The 18,357-nt window shown below is 52.2% G+C and overlaps 1 protein-coding gene across 2 annotated transcripts; it reads left to right on the top strand.

Moving 5' to 3' along the window:
* The first annotated feature begins 1,387 nt into the window (after positions 1 to 1,387).
* On the top strand, positions 1,388 to 13,159 carry SERPINA1 (serpin family A member 1). 2 transcript variants are annotated; one of them, XM_019983802.2, is made up of 5 exons: positions 1,388 to 1,532; positions 9,156 to 9,799; positions 10,657 to 10,927; positions 11,920 to 12,067; positions 12,883 to 13,159. In XM_019983802.2, exons 2-5 carry the CDS (start codon positions 9,160 to 9,162, stop codon positions 13,072 to 13,074), a joined length of 1,251 nt encoding a protein of 416 aa, XP_019839361.1. In that variant the 5' UTR covers positions 1,388 to 1,532; positions 9,156 to 9,159; the 3' UTR covers positions 13,075 to 13,159. The 2 variants fall into 2 exon arrangements, with proteins under 2 accessions (XP_019839361.1, XP_019839360.1); XM_019983801.2 differs by lacking the exon at positions 1,388 to 1,532 and adding an exon at positions 3,694 to 3,813.
* The last annotated feature ends 5,198 nt before the right edge of the window (positions 13,160 to 18,357 follow it).

Here is an 18,357-nt window from a genome sequence, read left to right as displayed (position 1 = left end):
ATCAAAGATAAAATGTGTTTGGCATTGACTTAGGGCCCATCTCTGCCTGAGACTGCCCTCGGTCTTGTGTGTTATCATTACACTGGCTCTTCACAGTTCTGGTAGCAGTGGTCATTCTTATTCCCCAACTCACAGAAGAGGAAATGGGGGTGCAGAGAGGTTAATTAGCTAAGATCTCATCAGAGAGTGGTGGAGTAAAGGCTTAAATCCAGGTGCTCAGCCCCCGAGCCCATGCCTGAGCCACTGAGCCACAGTGCCCCCTGAAGAAGGGAGCCGGTAACTGGAAGGGGGCTCCCATAGTGAGTATCGGGGGTACATTGATGTGTCTGTGTGTGTGCCTGGGGCAGTCAGTGTAGGCTAGGTCCCACACTCTCTGGGAAACTGCCAACAGATGTAGCATCCCTGAAGTGCTCCATCACTCTGGACCAAGCAGGGCCTCTGGTCCTTCATCTACTTGATCTATACTCCTCCCCTCACTCCCTTCCTGCTGCAGACTGCACATTTCAATGTCATCTTTCTTTCCATCCCTCTCCCATATCTAGGCAGGATTATGGTGGGGACAGGGTCTCCCCAGAGACTGCCGATTCGCAGCCATCCCACAGCATCTTTCTAGGATACACTCATTCCCAGAGAATCAGTCTGGATACAACAATCAACAGTTCCAGAAGTAACCTAGTGGACTTTCTCCAGTTTGGCTTCTGATCTGTGATTGGAGAATGGCCACTGGGTGGATCCACCCCAGGCATTCTGTGCTTGCCCATTTTCCCGGATCATCCCACCCCTCATTCCCAGGATGCCCGTCCAGAGGAGCTCTCTGCAGTGTGAAATACTAGAGAAGTGGGCAGTGGGAGGATGGGGAGACGAGGCAGGGCTGAGCATGGAGCCCTGGACTCAAAAGGAACAGGTCCCAACCCAGAGCCCCTCACTTTCTTCCAGGCCCTGCCTCACGCCCTTTCTTCAATCCTCCTCCAAGTGCCCCAGTCCCCCCGATGTCTTACATCCCTTCTTCCTGCAGCCAGTGTCTGTGACACACCCTCCCCCCTAAACACAGCCCATCTCAGTCTCTGCGGGGCTCCCTGTGTGCATTTCAGAGGTGGCTCAGGCCGCCTCCCTCCATAGGTGGCCCTGGAAACCTGCCAAGACGTTGATGCCCGGCTCTGGGCCCAAAGGAGACACCTGTCATCCCCTTTAATCTGCTCTGCCAGGTGCAACCAGCCCGCTTACAGAAGCTCAAAGGCACTGGGTGATTCATCCTGGGTCACACAGCCAGACACAGCAGGGCAACAGGTGACACACAGGACTACCGCCTGGGCTGGGACGGGCTTTCTGGCATCTGCCTGGCTCCTGGCAGCTTTGTGCAAGGCAGCTTCCTGCCCAGGGTCCCCACCCCTCCCAGACCTGCTGCCTGAACCACCCAGAAGCTCCTTCCTCCTGCGCTGGCAGAGCCTGGGCACCGCGCTCAGGGCATACACGGCCTCCAGGAGCCCCAGGGGAGGAGGAGTTCCTTCTGCCACAAGAACCTGGCATTGAAGGTAAGGGGGATGGGGGGGCACCTTCCCACCTGCCCCAGACCACCAGGCTGAGAAGCACTAAGTGTGGCAACAGCCTGGACACTTGCCGACGCCCACTCAGTGTGAGAGCTGAGAGGGGCAGCCAGGCGTGGGGGGAGGCCATTTCACAGATGGGGAAACTGAGGCACGGGGAGGGGAACAAATGTCCAGGAGGTATGGAGGGCAGACCTTGTTTCATCACACCCTGGGTCTTCAAGCTATGGGTGGGTGCAGAGCCCTGGGTAAGAAACCCCTTCAGCCAGCTCAGGGGAAGAGTCAGTGTTCTGAAGCCAGCTTGTAGAATCGGAGAGTCCGGAGAGATGGGAGCGGAGAGTACCTCCCTCCCTGAGCTCGTTTCTGCTCCTATGTCGGGGGTGGTACACACTCCCCTCACAGGGACACTGAGAGGACTCAGTAAGGGAAGCCTGGAGGGAAGCTCCTGGAACGCTCCCCTCATCCTTAGACCACCCACCTAGAATCACACCAGGGAGATCCACGGGCACAGGGCTCAGCATGTGCCCCCGATGCTGGGCTCTGAGCTCTGAGACTGCTGCATTTAATCCTCGCAGCAGCCCAGCGAGGTACGAACTGTCACATCCCTATTTTACAGATGGGGAAACTGAGGCATGAAGCGCTTAAATGACTCCCCTGAGATGTCACAGCCAGTGAGTGGGGATGCTGGGTTCCCTGGTCTAAACCTGTGTGCTAGAGGAACCTACAGGCTATTCACCAGGCACAGTCCCATAGCTGGGGCCAGGGGATGAGGGGTGGACAAAGACACATTTGTCCACTGACTCAACAAATACAGAGTGTACATGGTGTGCCAAGGGAGTGTAGGGCGGTGCACACAGCGCGATGCCAACTGCCTTAGGCTTCTAAATGGACTCTAACCCACTGAAAAGCCCAAGGCGGCTGGCATCACACTGTGCACCGCCCCAGTAAGGCCCTACTGGCCTCAATCCCACACTACCACCCTGGCCACCACCAGTGCCCCCAAAAGCCTGCCGTAGCTCCTGGATGGGGCCACAGGTCCCAGGAAAATTCAGGCAGCCTGTGGATTGAGTTAGCTGGCCGGAAGCCAGGTCCAGCGGAAACAGAAACAGGCCTGAGGCTGGCCAGGAATTGCACCTCCTCCTACCTGGAGAAGCTTGGTGAGCAGGTGTGAGCAGAGAGCTGTGCAGATCAAAATCAAGAGCCTAGTGTATGCCCGGTGCTTTACGCAAGTGATTTCCATATCCCTAACAATGAGCTGGAAGTGGGACCTCCAAGGCCTTAGGATGCAAATGAAACTACCCCATGTTTCAGAGAGATGGACCAGCTTGCCTGAGGCCACACAACTCTTTGTAGATTTACTCTCTGACCCTAGGCCTGTGCCCACGCCACCCGTATCAGCCTTAGGTAGCTGTGTCAACTGCAGTCAGGACCCATTTTCTTTCCAGGGAAGGCGAGAGAGGTTTTGTGTCTGCTTGGTGACTTTAGGTAGATGACCAGTTTCTCTATCTGCCAGCTGAGCTCTACCCCTTGCATCTTCAGCAGTGGGCCTTTTTGTTTGTTTATTTGTTTTTGGGCTGCGCTGGATCTTTGTTGCTGCTTCCTCTAGTTCTGGCAAGGGGGCTACTCTAGTTGCTGTGCACGGCCTTCCCATTGCAGTGGCTTCTCTGGTTATGGGTCACAGTCTCTAGGGCACAGGCTCTAGGGCACAGGCTCCAGCAGTTGCTGTATGGGGTTAGTTGCCCCACAGCATATGGAATCTCCCCTGACCAGGGATCGAACCCACGTCCCCTGCACTGGCAGGCAGATTCTTAACCACTGGACTACCAGGGAAGTCCCAGCAGTGGGCCTTTCGAGGTGGCTCCATAAATGGTAGCCCTTGCTACCGATTAAGCAGCAACTGAGAGCTCCCCAGTGGATTGAAGGCCAGCAAAAGGCATGCCGTCCCCCAGAATGTCGGCATCAGTGCCACCCCAGCTTGGACGCAGGATGCTGCGGTTTATGAGCTGGGCACAAAGACTCTCTCAGGGATATGGTGCACAGGGCTGCGTGCCGCCCAGAAGGAGCACTGATGGGCGACGTGAGCAGGCAGTTCAGTGTCCAGCTGATGGACTTAGTCCTTATTTGTTCCTCTGATAACTGGGCTGACCTTGGTTAATGTTTACCAGCAGCCTCCCCCTTCGCCCCTCTGGGTCCAGTGCTTAAATACGGGGAAGGACAGGGCTCTGTCTCCTCGGCCTCAGTCACCAGCCCTGACCTAGGACAGTGAATCGTAAGTATGCCTTCCACTGGCCAGAGGCCTCCAGGACCCTGCACTCCCCGGGCAAGCCTTGGGGATGCAAGGAGGATGGAGCAGGCTGGAGCCGGGCCACCTGTTGTCATAGTAACAGCAGCCCTAGGGGTCCTTTCCTGCTCCCCAAGCCTGTCCAGGGCTTCCCCAATTCCTCCCGGTGACTAAAGTGGCCCTCTGCGAACGGAAGTGGAAGTGAGGGGGTGGGGGCTGGCTTTGGCATCCAGCGACCTAGGAGGGAGTATGTATGTTTCTGCTGGCACAGCTCCTGTATCTTTCCCGTTGGTGGTCTTCTGTAGGTCTCGCCGCCTCTGCATTTGCTCGGGTGTGTATCTTTTCTTGCTTCTACAGATGAGAATGATAAGGCTCAGGGAGGGACAGTGAGTAGCCCAGGTTCACAGAGCAACCTGGTAGGGAAGCCAGGTCGGACCAGAAGCTCTGAGTTTCAGCTGTTCATCATGCCTCGATTCTCTGCAGCAGTGCCCAGAACAGAACCACACCAGGTCTCAGCCTGGAGTTACAGAAGTGGGCCCCCCTGTGCACAGCGGGCCCCTGGCCATCCTTGTGTGCCACGGAAGATGGGGAGCTGAGGAGGGCACTATCCTGAGGGGTGGGCTTTGAGCTGTATTCCTGAGCCCCAACTCTGCACAGGCAGCCTCTATTTAAGCCTCATGGCAATCCTCTGAGGTAGTTACTGTGGCGTTCCCATTTTACAGATGAAGACTTCTGGGACAGGGAGGTTCTTCCCTTGCTCCCAGTTACACCATCTAGGATTCAAGCGTAGGCTGAATCCCCTCCAGAATCCCTGCTTCTGCCCTCATGCCCACTGCACAATCATCCCTTCAGGTCTCAGGCACCAGCTGGGGAATGGGAAGCCTGGTCTGGCTTTGAGTCACCTCTGATGCTGGGTGACCTTAGACAGTTGCTCATCCTCTCTGCCCTTTTGGGCAAAGCATAGATAACCTTGGCCCTCCTGCCCCTACCCCACTCCCACTAGCTTTGATCTCTGGACTTTAGGAAGGATATGATTTTTCCATCACTGGTGTTTGGAGATGGAGTACAAAAATGACCCAGGCCAAGGCGACCAGACTCTTTTAGAGGATCCTGAAAGAGCCACAGTGTCAACAACAACTGATGCCTCCTGAGAACTGACAGTGTGCCAGGAATTTCTTGGCACTTTGCACCTATTTCTTTTGCATAATTGTCTTTTAGGGGAAGTACACCCATATCATCACTGGGAAACTGAGGTTCAGAGAGGTTGAGTAACTAGTCCAAGGTCACAGAACTGATAGCAAATTGAGCGTGGGCGTCCTGGCCTCATAGCCTCTAATCTTAGCCACAAAGTGACGCTGCCTCTCTTTGTTCAGCCAGGCCACCTCTGAGGTTTTCTGTTCTGAGGCCTCTACCTTCAGCTTTGTATACAGAGAAGGGCTAAATGCCAAATTCAGGAATCAAAACACCCAGGATTAAATTCGGTCTTGTAGAGACTTCCCTGGTGGTTCAGTGATTAAGACTCCCCACTTCCACTGCAGGAAGCACAGGTTTGATTCCTGGTCAGGGAACTAAGATCCCACATGCTGCACACACAAAAAATTAGTTCTGTAAGCCGCCAGTTCAGTTCTGTGATTTTCAGTAATTTATTTAATTTCCACAGCCCCTGATTTCTCCATCTATATTGTTGTTCAGTGGCTCAGGCATGTCCCACTCTTTGGGATTCCGTAGGCTGCAGCACCCCAGGCTTCCCTGTCTTTCACCATCTCCTGGACTTTGCTCAAACTCATGTCCATTGAGTTGGTGATGCCATCCAACCATTTCCTCCTCTGTCACCGTTGTCTCCTCCTAGCCTCAATCTTTCAGCATCAGGGTCTTTCCCAGTGAGTCAGTTCTCCGCACCAGGTGACCAAAGTATTGGAACTTCAGCTTCAGCATCAGTCCTTCCAATGAATACTTAGGACTGATTTCCTTTAGGATGGACTCGTTCGATCTCCTTGCTGTCTCCATCTATAAAATGGGGCTAATAATAACTCCCACCTCTCAGGGTAAGCTCTGAGGGAAGATGAGACAGTGCATGGATGCCTGCTATTCACGAAGTGAAAAGAGGAGGAGGATGCTCACGCTGACATTTGCTAAGAATAGGGTCTGGCAGCTAATAGTCAATGAATAAAGACCTGGAGAATTGAACTGAACATTTTCTAAACTCAGAGGCCATTCTGTGCAGAGCAGGGTTCCCCTCTCTGGTCCTGAGCAGTGTGGCTAACTGGCCTGGAAGAAATCTGCCAGCTCTCTAGCTTGAACCCTCCCTGTGCACAGGTAGGGCTTCCACACCTGCTAGATGCCCACCCACTCATCACCTTATCCATTCTTCACATCTGCCTTGCAAGAGATTCTTTTCTCCACTTACAGGAAGGCGAGGCTCGAAGAAGTACAATCACTTGCCCAAGGCCACTTACCTGTAAGTGGCAGGGCTGAGTCACCCTGGGCTTTACCTTAGGTCACAGTCACTTTCCTAGACCCCACTGGGTCGCTCTTGATCACCGTTTTATGTCCTGGGGGAAAGAAATGGCATGAGATTAGGCAAAGGGACAGCTGATTCATTGTCCCCGACCTACCCCAGACTCCGGAAGTGTCATTGTGACATCTTCATTCTGCTGATTTGAAGTTTGGTCCCTGTACCTCTGGGCACTTCGCCGTTTCCTCTCTCATCTCTGGTCAGCTCCCCAGCACTAGGATTTGGGGATTAGGGGGAAGGGACTTCCTTGGATAAAAGGGAGAGGAGAGAGAGGTCTTGGGCCCCCGAAGTTCTAAGGAACAGACTGGGAGGCAAAAGGAAGCCAACAGAGTCTCAAGACTGATGTCACAGTGTTCAGGACCTAATTCTGACACTCACTGAATTGACCTGGAGACACACTGTCCCGTCTATAGTTCGAGAGGTGGGGAAACCAAGCCCTGCTCCAGCCAGCTTTATCCCTGATTCACTGCATGGCCTTGGCAAGGCTCTGACCCCTTCCTGGCCTCAGACCATTTACTATAAGACGAGGAAGCCAAAGGAGGTGATGTAACCCCCAGGCAGAAGGATGGGGTGGGGGCAGGGAGGTGCTCACCCCAGCTGTAGCCCCTCTTCCCCTCAGCCGCATGCCAGCCTTGTTACCTTCTTAAGGTCAACATCCCTCTTGGCAGGAGGGCACCTCACCCTGTAACCCCATGGGAAGTTTCAGTCCATCTTGTTCCACCAAACCCAGATACCCCTCTAATTAAAATTCCAGCATTGGTACACAGGGACCTCATTTAGGTCCCCCTTAACCTCAGTCTATACAGCTGGGCAGAGTGAGGCCCCAAAACAAGTAAATGCTTACCTAAGGCCAAGTGGACAGAGGTGGCCCTGTGTGCACGAGAAGCCACAGCCTCTGGCTCTGAGGCCAGTTGGCATATGTAGTGTCCCCACCGTGCAGAGTTCAAATCCCTCATCATCTCTGAGCCTCACCAAGATGGGGAATTTCCATCAACCGTGAAGGACCACACCAAAATCCGGTGGGGAGGTAGCGAGAAGTGCAAGGGCGATGGAAATATACAGAATTAATCTCAGCATCATCTTCAGCTCTAAAACCACTGGCTAGTTTACGAAAAATATAAACAGGTCTTACATAATCTGTGGTCTCTATTTGGGTTATTTAGAGGCCTGAAGTCCAGAAAAAAAAAAAAAAGGTAATGGAAAGAAACCAGTTTTGGACTTCATCTTGTTGTTTATTGGAAAGAAACTTTAAGTCCAAGGGGGTAAGTAAAACCCAGCATTCCTTGTTTCCAACTTTTTCCATATGCCAAGTTCAAGAGCTCCTTTGTCTTTGTATTTTATTAAAATGATGTTTTAGTTATGTGACTAATACCAATAGCCAGCTCTGTGGCTGCAGGCACACCCTCTCCTCTGCTTGGAACTCAGTTTCCTTATCTGGGAAGAGAGCAGGTGGTACTTAGGAGACCTCGGCGTGGTGGCCCAAGGCAGGGGTCTGTGTGGAGTGGAGGGAGCTCTGTGGGGCAGAGCTGGTCCTGTGTTGCTGCAGGAGACGCTGACTTTAATGATCACTAGATGGAGCCTGACCTTGCTGGGCCACCCACAGGCCTTGCCATTCTCTGCTGTCTCCTCCGACCAGCCATGGAGCTCATCTTCCTCTCGTCATCTTCTGAGGGCTTCTGCTTGCCCATCTACCAGGCTCTCCTTCAAGGCCATCTTCTCTCTTAGGTGCTTTCAACGTAAGGTGTGGAGTCTAGACTTAGTGAAGATCTTACTTTCAAAGATCCCCCAAATCTGACTTTCTACCTGTGACAAAGTGAGGACCAGAGAGACTAAGCAACTCATCCAAGGTCACATAGCTGGTGGTGACAGAGACCTAGATTAGAAGCCAGGTCTGTCTGAAAACGAAAAGATGCTTTTCAAACTCTTACCCACCCCCCCCCGCCGCCCTCCACCCACACAGAGACAAATTCCACTTGGCTGGAGGAGCCAGGACCTTCAGCACCCACAAGTATGTTGAGCAGAGCTGGGACAGAGGCAAGCAGGGTGGGTGGCAAAGCTGACCGTCAGCACAGTCCTGTGACTGAGGCCACAGACTCACTGTGAGGGCAGCCCTCCAGCTCAGGAACATCCACTAGGGGCTGAGGTTCACTGTGTGTTGGGGTACCGCCCCCCGCCCCAGCTGGGTTTCCTTACAGCTCTTCTGTGTGTCACTGAAGCAAGATCCCTCCCACTCTGGGCTGTCACCTCTCTGTCCATTAGGTAACAGATTTCAGTGGAAGTCCTCCTAGGGCTGTTCCTGATCCAATCATCCCTGAGTCCAATTCCGCCCACCTCCTGGGTCATTGTCCACTTCCTGTCCCTCAGTTTCCTCTTCCCAAAATAAGGGCAGCGGCACTTACACCTTGGGGTCATTATGGATATTAGTGGGGCCATCGAGAGCGTGGACTCCAGACCCAGATGACCTGGGAGTGTGATTCTGATTCTGCTACTTGTCTGTCCTGAAACCTTGGACAAGTGACTTAACCTCTAGGAGCCTGGTCTCATCTGTAAGCCCAGGGGTGTCGCATGACCTAGGTCAGAGGCCTGTTACCAGAGCATGGTGAGATAAGACAGTAAAGAGCTTAGGATGGAATTTGGCATGCAATAAGCACCATCAAGTCCCTGCCATTGTTCTGAGTCTTTCAGTGACGCTGACATAGAAGAATGTTAGTCATATAGATCCTCGATAAACTGGTTGCTTTGACCTGGCATCAGTCAGTGGCCAAGGGACTCACTGTATGGTCTGATCCAGGCATGGTACCCTTCTCTCTTGCAGGATAATGGCACTCTCCATCACGCGGGGCCTTCTGCTGCTGGCAGCCCTGTGCTGCCTGGCCCCCATCTCCCTGGCTGGAGTTCTCCAAGGACACGCTGTCCAAGAGACAGATGATACATCCCACCAGGAAGCAGCGTGCCACAAGATTGCCCCCAACCTGGCCAACTTTGCCTTCAGCATATACCACCATTTGGCTCATCAGTCCAACACCAGCAACATCTTCTTCTCCCCCGTGAGCATCGCTTCAGCCTTTGCGATGCTCTCCCTGGGAGCCAAGGGCAACACTCACACTGAGATCCTGAAGGGCCTGGGTTTCAACCTCACTGAGCTCGCAGAGGCTGAGATCCACAAAGGCTTTCAGCATCTTCTCCACACCCTCAACCAGCCAAACCACCAGCTGCAACTGACCACTGGCAATGGTCTGTTCATCAATGAGAGTGCAAAGCTAGTGGATACGTTTTTGGAGGATGTCAAGAACCTGTATCACTCCGAAGCCTTCTCCATCAACTTCAGGGATGCTGAGGAGGCCAAGAAGAAGATCAACGATTATGTAGAGAAGGGAAGCCATGGAAAAATTGTGGAGTTGGTAAAGGTTCTTGACCCAAACACAGTTTTTGCTCTGGTGAATTACATTTCCTTTAAAGGTAAGGTTGCGTAACCAGTCTGAGCTTTTTCACACAGAAATACCCCCAAAATATTCTCAAACACTCAGTTCTTAACTTTCCTGGCAGCACAGAATGGGATATAGCCGTGCATCTCTGCATGTGTTATTCAATTTTCCACACATGACCACTAAAACTTCCTGTAATCAAATAGGGTTAGGGAATTATGGATTAAACAAAGTACCTTCATCTCTGCAGGACTTTTCAGAGCCCTAAATGTCCTAACATGCATTGCAAATTCCTACCTTGGAGAGGTGTATGATATGCAGTGCCTCCCAAAATAGAGTCAGAAAAACAAATCCCGAACCACACTTCTGACAACTGCAGTGCAGAGAAAGTAGTGACACCTTCGGAGTCAGGAAGACCAAGATTTAAATTCTTCCTCTACCACATGAGACTCCACGAAATTGAAATTCTGGATCCTATACCAGCCTTGCATTATTCTCCCCCAAAGTCTTTTCTGTAGACTGCTGGTTCACTTTAGACCCATTTTACAGATGGTAAAACTGAGGTTTGGGGCTTCCCAGGTGGCTCAGGGGTAAAGAATCCACCTGCCAATGCAGAAGCACAGGAGATGCGGGTTTGATCCCTGGGTCAGGAAGCTCCCTTGAAGTAGGAAATGGCAAACCCCTCTAGTATTCTTGCCTGGGAAATCCCATGGACAGAGGAGCCTGGTGAGCTACAGTCCATGGGGTCGCAAAGCGTCGGACACAAGCACACACGCAAACCTGAGGCTCAGAGAGAAGTACCTCACCAGGAGGCTCAGGGCTCCTTTATTTCCCCACTGTTACTAAACCTTCTCCCACCCTTGGCTGATGTCCGCTATCTCTTCTCTCCAGGAAAATGGGAGAAGCCCTTCGAGATGAAGCACACCACAGAGAGGGACTTCCATGTGGACGAGCAAACCACTGTGAAGGTGCCCATGATGAACCGCCTGGGCATGTTTGACCTCCACTACTGCGACAAGCTCGCCAGCTGGGTGCTGCTGTTGGACTACGTGGGCAACGTCACCGCCTGCTTCATCCTGCCCGACCTGGGGAAACTGCAGCAGCTGGAGGACAAGCTCAACAACGAACTCCTCGCCAAGTTCCTGGAAAAGAAATATGCAAGGTGATCTCCCAGACAGACCGACCCGGGAGCTGCCACATCTGGTTCAGTCAGAGGGTGGGGGGATAGACCCACCGACCACGGCCATGACCGCTGTGTGTCTGCTTCCAACAGAGGCCAGAATGCATGCACGTGGTACCAGGCAGACTCCATGGGAGGGCTGGTGCCCAGGGGTGAGGAGTGAAAGTCCTGTCCTTGAGGACGTCCTCCCCAGCCTGGAAACTGCCCGTTCCTGGTGCACAGGGAAAGCAATGTCAAATTCATGTTGTTGGCAAACCCAGAAAGAAGAGGATGGACTTTTTGGCAAAGGTGGCAGTTGAATGTAGATTACAGGATAGAGTGTGGATTACAGGCTAAAAAGTCCACGGCAGGATGGGGGCGGGGGAGGGGAGGATAATGCTTGGAGCATTATCCAAGATAATGCTGAAAAAGCCAACGCCCAGAGCAGGAAACTCCAGCACCTGTTTGAGGCTGGTTCTGATTCCTCTGTCATTAGATGAGTGTGGTTCGACCAGGTCCCCATCATGCACTCCATATCAGTACCTGTCTCTGTGTTTGTAGATATGCCCAGGCCCGGATGAGCAATTTTATCATGTATAACATAAAACAAAGATGAAAATACAGAAAAGTACTCCTCACGCCCTCTACAGACGTCACTCAGGACCTACCACCACACCCCACAGTCCCCTGGGATCCTGGCCCTGGGGGAGTCCCAGTCTAGCGGGTGTGATGAAACCCTACAGGGAAGTAGTGAGTACAGTCCTTCCAGAAGACACCCCAGATCTCCAGGAGGCCTTCTCAGAGGAGGTGGCCCTTGAGAGGCTCTGCAGGACAAGAGGATGGCCCTGATTCTAATATCCTCTGACCCTGGGCATAGAGGAACTAAAAGTGGAATAAACCAAAGTGTGAGAGCAGGGGGAGAGGGCACCAACTGGAAAGAACAACCGGAAAAGGAAGCTCTTTCAACTCTGTGACTTTTTTTTTTTCCACTACAGTTCTGCCAATTTACATTTGCCCAAACTGTCCATTTCTGAAACGTATGATCTAAAAAGTGTCCTGGGCGATGTGGGCATCACCGAGGTCTTCAGCGATAGGGCTGACCTCTCAGGGATCACCAAGGAACAGCCTCTGAAGGTGTCCAAGGTGAGTGTGTCCCTGACGTCTGTAGGTCAGAATGCATGCGGGGCCACAGCTCTGGGGCGAGGCTGAGGAAGGGGCAGAGGGATGCAGGCACGCCAGCAGACCAAGGCCCCTGAGGAATGCCATCGCTCCACAACGACGGCAGTGTGGTCAGCTGACAGAGGGGAGGAGGTGGCCTCACGTGCTTGGAAGTTGTGGCACTTACTCTCCGTCTCATCCTTGTCCAGGGACTTCCCTTTTTTGGGCCCCTATAACCCCCTACTTACAGAGAGAGACTTAGGCTCGGGGATTGCCAAGACCTTTTGGCCCCTGCATCTGAGACTCCGGGAACTACTGGCGAATCACCGAGTCAGTGATTTCAACCAAAGATGCCGTTTATTCAGGGGAATTACAGGTGCCCAAGAAAACAACTGCGGTTCAGTGTTTGTGAACGGAGTACTTGGGTGGGGACAAGGCACATGAAAGCTCCCCTCAAAGTCCTGCTCCCCAAGGAGCTTAGTATCTGGTTCCACAAAAAAGAGGGGAGCCAAGGAAACAGAAGGCAGGAAAATCTCTCCCCTGAGGTGATGGGTTGTTTCCCAGGAAGGCTGGGGAGGAAGAGGCTGGGGTACCCTTGTGGATCAGACAGAGGCCTTGCGAGCATCCCTCGTGTGTCCCCTGCAGGGCCAGGTAGACAGCGATGGGGAAAGACAGGAGGCGAGGAGAGAGGCCAGAGGGTGCCCCACCCTGGGCGAGGCGCTCCTCCCTGCCTGGCTCCCAGGCCTGGGTGGGGGCCTGTCTCCAGTCCCATGTGACCTCGTTGCTCTCCCGCCTTCCAGGCTCTCCACAAGGCTGCACTGACCATCGATGAGAAAGGGACAGAAGCTGTCGGGTCCACGTTTCTGGAAGCCATCCCCATGTCCCTTCCCCCAGACGTCGAGTTCAACAGACCCTTCCTCTGCATCCTCTACGACAGAAACACCAAATCTCCCCTCTTCGTGGGAAAGGTGGTGAATCCCACCCAAGCCTAACTGCCTCTCGGAGTTCAGCCTTCCCCTCCCAGGCCAGGTCCCCCCACTCCCTCCATGGCATTAAAGGATGACTGACCTAGCCCGAGCTTGCGTGTGGCGTGTCAACCCTTCGTCCTCTTGCATCTGAGTCTTTCTTTGCATCCCCAGGATGTGTGTGGAATCTGGGCCATGGCCCTCCTTCATGTGTCCACTGCATTAAGATGCCTTAGCATTTACGCTGCCCAACCCCGTGCTCGGCCAGGCTGAAAGGTCGGCTGAATCCCACAGCTTCCTGCCTCTCCCCCAGTCACTACGGAAAAGCTCCAGGCTTTCCGGTCTCCTCTGGGGTCCCCAGGGGGAAACCCCACAGGCTCGGAATCCAGCCCATGGCCCCCACCTCCATCCAGCGTCCACCGGGTCCTCCTGCTCAGCCCCATCCCCACTGGTCTCACTGTGGCCCCCACTTAGAGCTCCTCAGCTGCAGGCTGCCACTGCTTCCAGAGCCTTCAGCTCACACGGGGACACTGGGCTGCAGCGTCTCCAGCAGCAGAGATAGGAATCGGGTCCTCTCCTTGTCCCACATCGTCACCTGAGCCAGGCTTGGACACTGACCGCTCACAGGTCTCTCCTGCCAAAGGCTCTGGTTGGTGTTTGCAGGGGCCCTTTCCCATGAGGCTGGACTGGGAACACATATTTCTGTCCTTGTCACTCCATCTCTGCGCCAGGACCCTCAAACATGCCATTCCTAGAGGCAGGTCTCATCTCCCCGGTGAAGAGAAGGTCCCAGTCTATATCACTTGTTCAAACTCCCCCAGGATGTCAGCCATCCCCCCGCAAGACCACTTACCCTATGCCCTCTTGTAATCCCTAATCACCTGGCCAAGTTGCCCTGGATGGCTCTGGAAAGTCCTGACAATGATTCCGAAGTCACAGGAGGGGAAATAGAGCAGATCATCGACCCCCAGTCCCCCTGCCCCTGCCCTCCCTTAGCTAAGCTGTGTCAGGGGCCGTATTTCCACCAGTCTTGCTCCTGTGTTCCTGCCCCGGAGCCCTTCCTGTGGTCTCTGGCTGGAAACCACAGCTCCCAGGCCACAGTTAAAGGATGTCTCAGGAGCAGACCCTTTCACTGAGGGCCACATGGCTCCTTCCCACCCCCCAAGGCCCTGCAAGAGGGCTGCTGCAGTCAGAAGGCCTGGCTGGACCCCAGCGTGAAGGAGCCAGCTCCCCAGACTCTCATGGGAATACACTTGTCCCGGAGAAGTACGGCCCCATCCTACACACATCCAGTGATCACCATCTAGCTTCTCATTGGGATGAGCGCACAACTAAAGAACAGGCTTGAGTCACATCAAATGTATACCATGCAAGTCAAAAGGGCCACATCTGTGCAGTTTCACAGAACTGAACATAATGGATGAAGATGAGACCATTTCCCAAATAAGCCTCACATCTCTTGAGTTTTCTCTGCCTAGAGACTTCCAACTTCCACAAATTCAATTAATGACATGACTATCACCCAGCACCCAGAATGAGGCCAAACCTGAGGGTCTAAAGAACTTGGATCAAGTCCAGACTCTGCCACTTCCCGACTGTGTGATTTTAGCAGTCATCAAACCTCTCTCAATATCCTCCTCAAATCATATTTTGAGGTGCTGTGAGGTTCACATCAGAGTACTAAAACAGCTTTTTAAAGGACAACAGAGGAGGGCGCTGGTGTAAGGGACAAGGTTTGCTGACTCTGAGCTCCTTCGCTAAGCCTGGCTCCCTGGGAGGAGCCGTGCACCCTCTTTCCTGCTGAATCCTCACGGCAGTCCTGTGATGCTGAGAGTGGAGTTGCTCTGCTCTTCTGTGCGGCCCTGTGTGCAGATGAAGAAACTGAGGCTCAGAGAGGCTCGTCATCTCTTTCAAGGTCATGGCAAGTGGCAAAGTCAGCTTTAGAGGCTCTCCCTATTCCTCCAAACCCCACCACATCATACCAGATGGACTACACAGGACCTGTTCAGTCACTCAGTCCTGCCTGACTCTGCAACCCCATGGACTGCAGCACACCAGGCTTCCCTGTCCTTCACTATCTCTTGGAGTTTGCTAAAACTCATGTCCATTGCGTTGGTGATGCCATTCAACCATCTCATCCTCTGTCATCCCCTTCTCCTGCCCTCAATCTTTCCCAGCATCAGGGTCTTTTCCAATGAGTCAGCTCTTCGCATCAGGTGGCCAAAGGATTGGAGTTTCAGCTTCAGCATCAGTCCTTTCAATGAACACCCAGGACTGATCTCCTTTAGGATGGACTGGGTGGATATCCTTTTAGTCCAAGGGACTCTCAAGAGTCTTCTCCAACACCACAGTTCAAAAGCATCAATTCTTCAGCGCTCAGCCTTCTTCATAGTCCAACTCTCACATCCATACATGACCACTGGAAAAACCGTAGCCTTGACTAGACGGACCTTTGTTGGCAAAGTAATGTCTCTGCATTTCAATATGCTCTCTGGGTTGGTCATAACTTTCCTTCCAAGGAGTAAGCGTCTTTTAATTTCATGGCTGCAATCACCGTCTGCAGTGATTTTGGAGCCCAGAAAAATAAAGTCTGCCACTGTTTCCACTGTTTCCCCATCTATTTGCCATGAAGGGATGGGACCGGATGCCATGATCTTAGTTTTCTGAATGTTGCGCTAAATTCCTCCTCAAACCATGAGGGGTGCTGGGGCCCACGGCACTTGCGTAGGAGGCCTCTGCAAGGAAAAGAGCTCCAGGATCTGCTGGAATTCTTCCCACCAAAGGTTAAAGAGCTCACAGCTTTGAGCAAGCAATGTGGCATGCTTCCCAACACTGATGTTCTGGGAGAGTACAGGCTACTTGGAGTTCCTGAGAGTCCAGGGAATTCACCTAAGATACAGTCATTTCACAAAAAAAGTGGCCCGTCATTACATAAGTCTGGACTCTGGTTGACAGAGACCCAGTTCAAACTAGCTTAAAACCCCAGAGCAGATTTCACTGGTGCATATGGGAACCAACAAGGTCCACTCCCTGGGGGCAGGGGAAGGGGCACCTCCACAGGGCCAAAGGTCAGGGCAACCTTGTCACAGGGGGACAAAAGTGTGCCACAAGCCAAGCAGGATAGTCGTACGCCTCAGCGTTGCCTATTCTTTAGAGCTTTTAGATGTAATCACCGCCTAGTCTGATCCTCAGAATTGGTCCTTGAAGGATGCAGCTGGGACTCCTTGTCCCCAAGGTATAGATGGGGAAATGTGATCCAGCATGTTGGAAGACCTGCCCAGCACAGGCTTGAAGGCAGGTCCCTCCCTCTTCAGCTGGGGCTGCCCTAATGCCGTCTGTTCCCCAGTGCATCTCAGACCTTAGGAAGAATTCCAACCTGCCGGTCTATGCAGGGTCCAGCTCACTGCCCTAGCACCAGCTAAAACACAGCTGCTGGGGGTTCTAGACTGCTCTGCACCCCCAGGCAGGGACTCAGCTCTGCCCTGAGACGGATGGGAGGGAAAGACACAAGCATGGGCTCAGACAGAGCCAACGTGGAAGGGACATTGACACCTCCCCATCAGTGGCAGGGGAAAAGAAAGTAAACCCATTAGATTTTCATCATAAATACATGAGCCTTTAAGGTTAAGTGCTAGATCTGCCCCCTCTGATGGGGTCATCTGAGCCTCATTCATAAAATGAAGATGAAAAGGATGCGTCTGCCTTCTCACACATGTGTGCTAGTCTAGAAATGGAGAATACTGATTACATATTGATTTCCATTCCAGGAGATCTCCTGATCCTCTCCACAAGCCCATGGGGTGGGCATGAGCTCTATAAGAAAAAGCAAACCTTTTCTGGATATCTGTGCTCCCTGGGACAGGAGGAGACCCAGACCTCACCTTCAAAACATGCTGGTCTATGACTGTGGATAATGGGTGATGAATGAGGTTGTGACATTATGATTAATACAAATAAATATGTGTATTTCATCTTCATGCCAGTTCTGGCACAGAGATCCTAAAACCCTTGGATTTTCCTAACTGATGAGCACCAGAAAGGTGTTTTTTGTTATATTAATAAGGTGACATTTGGAAAAACCCCTAGGTCACCTAAGGATGGGGGTTGTGGCCATGGAAAACTAACCCCTAATCTCCGGGATGGGGAACAGGATTGGGGATCCAGTTCAAACAACAAAAGTCATACTGGGGCTCTGAAATAACCTAGAGGGGTGGGAATGGGCAGGAGGTGGGAGGGGGATTTAAGAGGGAGGGAACATGTGTACACTTATGGTTCAGTTCAGTTCAGTCACTCAGTTGTGCCCAATTCTTTGTGACCCCATGGACTGCAGCATGCCAGGCTTCCCTGTCCATCACCAACTCCCAGAGTTTGCTCAAACTCATGTCCTTCAAGTCGGTGATGCCATCTAACCATCTCATCCTTTGCCGTCCACTTCTCCTCCTGCCTTCAATCTTTCCCAACATCAAGGTCTTTTCCAATGAGTCAGTTCTTTGCATCAGGTGGCCAAAGACTGGAGTTTTAGCTTTAGCATCAGTCTTTCCAATGAATATTCAGGACTGATTTCCTTTAGGATTGACTGGTTAGATCTCCTTGCAGTCCAAGTTACTCTCAGGAGTCTCCTCCAACACCAGAGTTCAAAAGCATCAGTTCTTCCGCACTCAGCTTTCTTTATAGTCCAACTCTCACATCCATACAGGACTACTGGAAAAACCATAGCTTTGACCAGACAGACCTTTGTTGGCAATGTCTCTGCTTTTTAATATGCTGTCTAGGTCGGTCATAGTTTTTCTTTCAAGGAGCAAGCACCTGTGGGTAATTCATGTTGACATATGACAGAAATCAAACCAATGTTGTAAAGCAATCACCAATCAATTAAACATAAATAAATATTCTTTAAAAAGTCAGTGAGACTGCCCTATTAGTAGGCAAGGGTGTGTGCCAGCATGGGACAGTCTATGGGGCAAGTCCAGCTCAGCAAACCTCCTGGAGGAAGAGAGAATTTCCATTTCCTGCATGAGTAGCTCTCCATCAGCCCGTCCTGAGCTGACACAGTGAGTGAAGCTGGGCCACCTTGACAGAGAAGGAAACTGAGGCACAGACAGGTTTGACTTAGATTTGCCAGGGTCAGCATTTGAAGGCAGGCAGTTGAGGCTTTGCAGTTCTGCCTAGCACGGTCGGTGGAGAGGGTGGATTGACATGGTTTTCTAGAGTCTTTTCCTGTGTAGGTTATTACAGAATATTGAGCTGAGTTCTCTGTGCTATACTGTAGGTTTTTGTTGATTATCTATTTTATATATGCGTGCTGTGTTA

This window comes from Bos indicus, chromosome 21 (genome assembly GCF_029378745.1).
Source record: "Bos indicus isolate NIAB-ARS_2022 breed Sahiwal x Tharparkar chromosome 21, NIAB-ARS_B.indTharparkar_mat_pri_1.0, whole genome shotgun sequence".
Lineage (NCBI taxonomy): Eukaryota > Metazoa > Chordata > Mammalia > Artiodactyla > Bovidae > Bos > Bos indicus.
The sequence above is the reverse complement of the archived record's forward strand: the minus strand, read 5'-3'. Positions and strand labels throughout refer to the sequence as shown.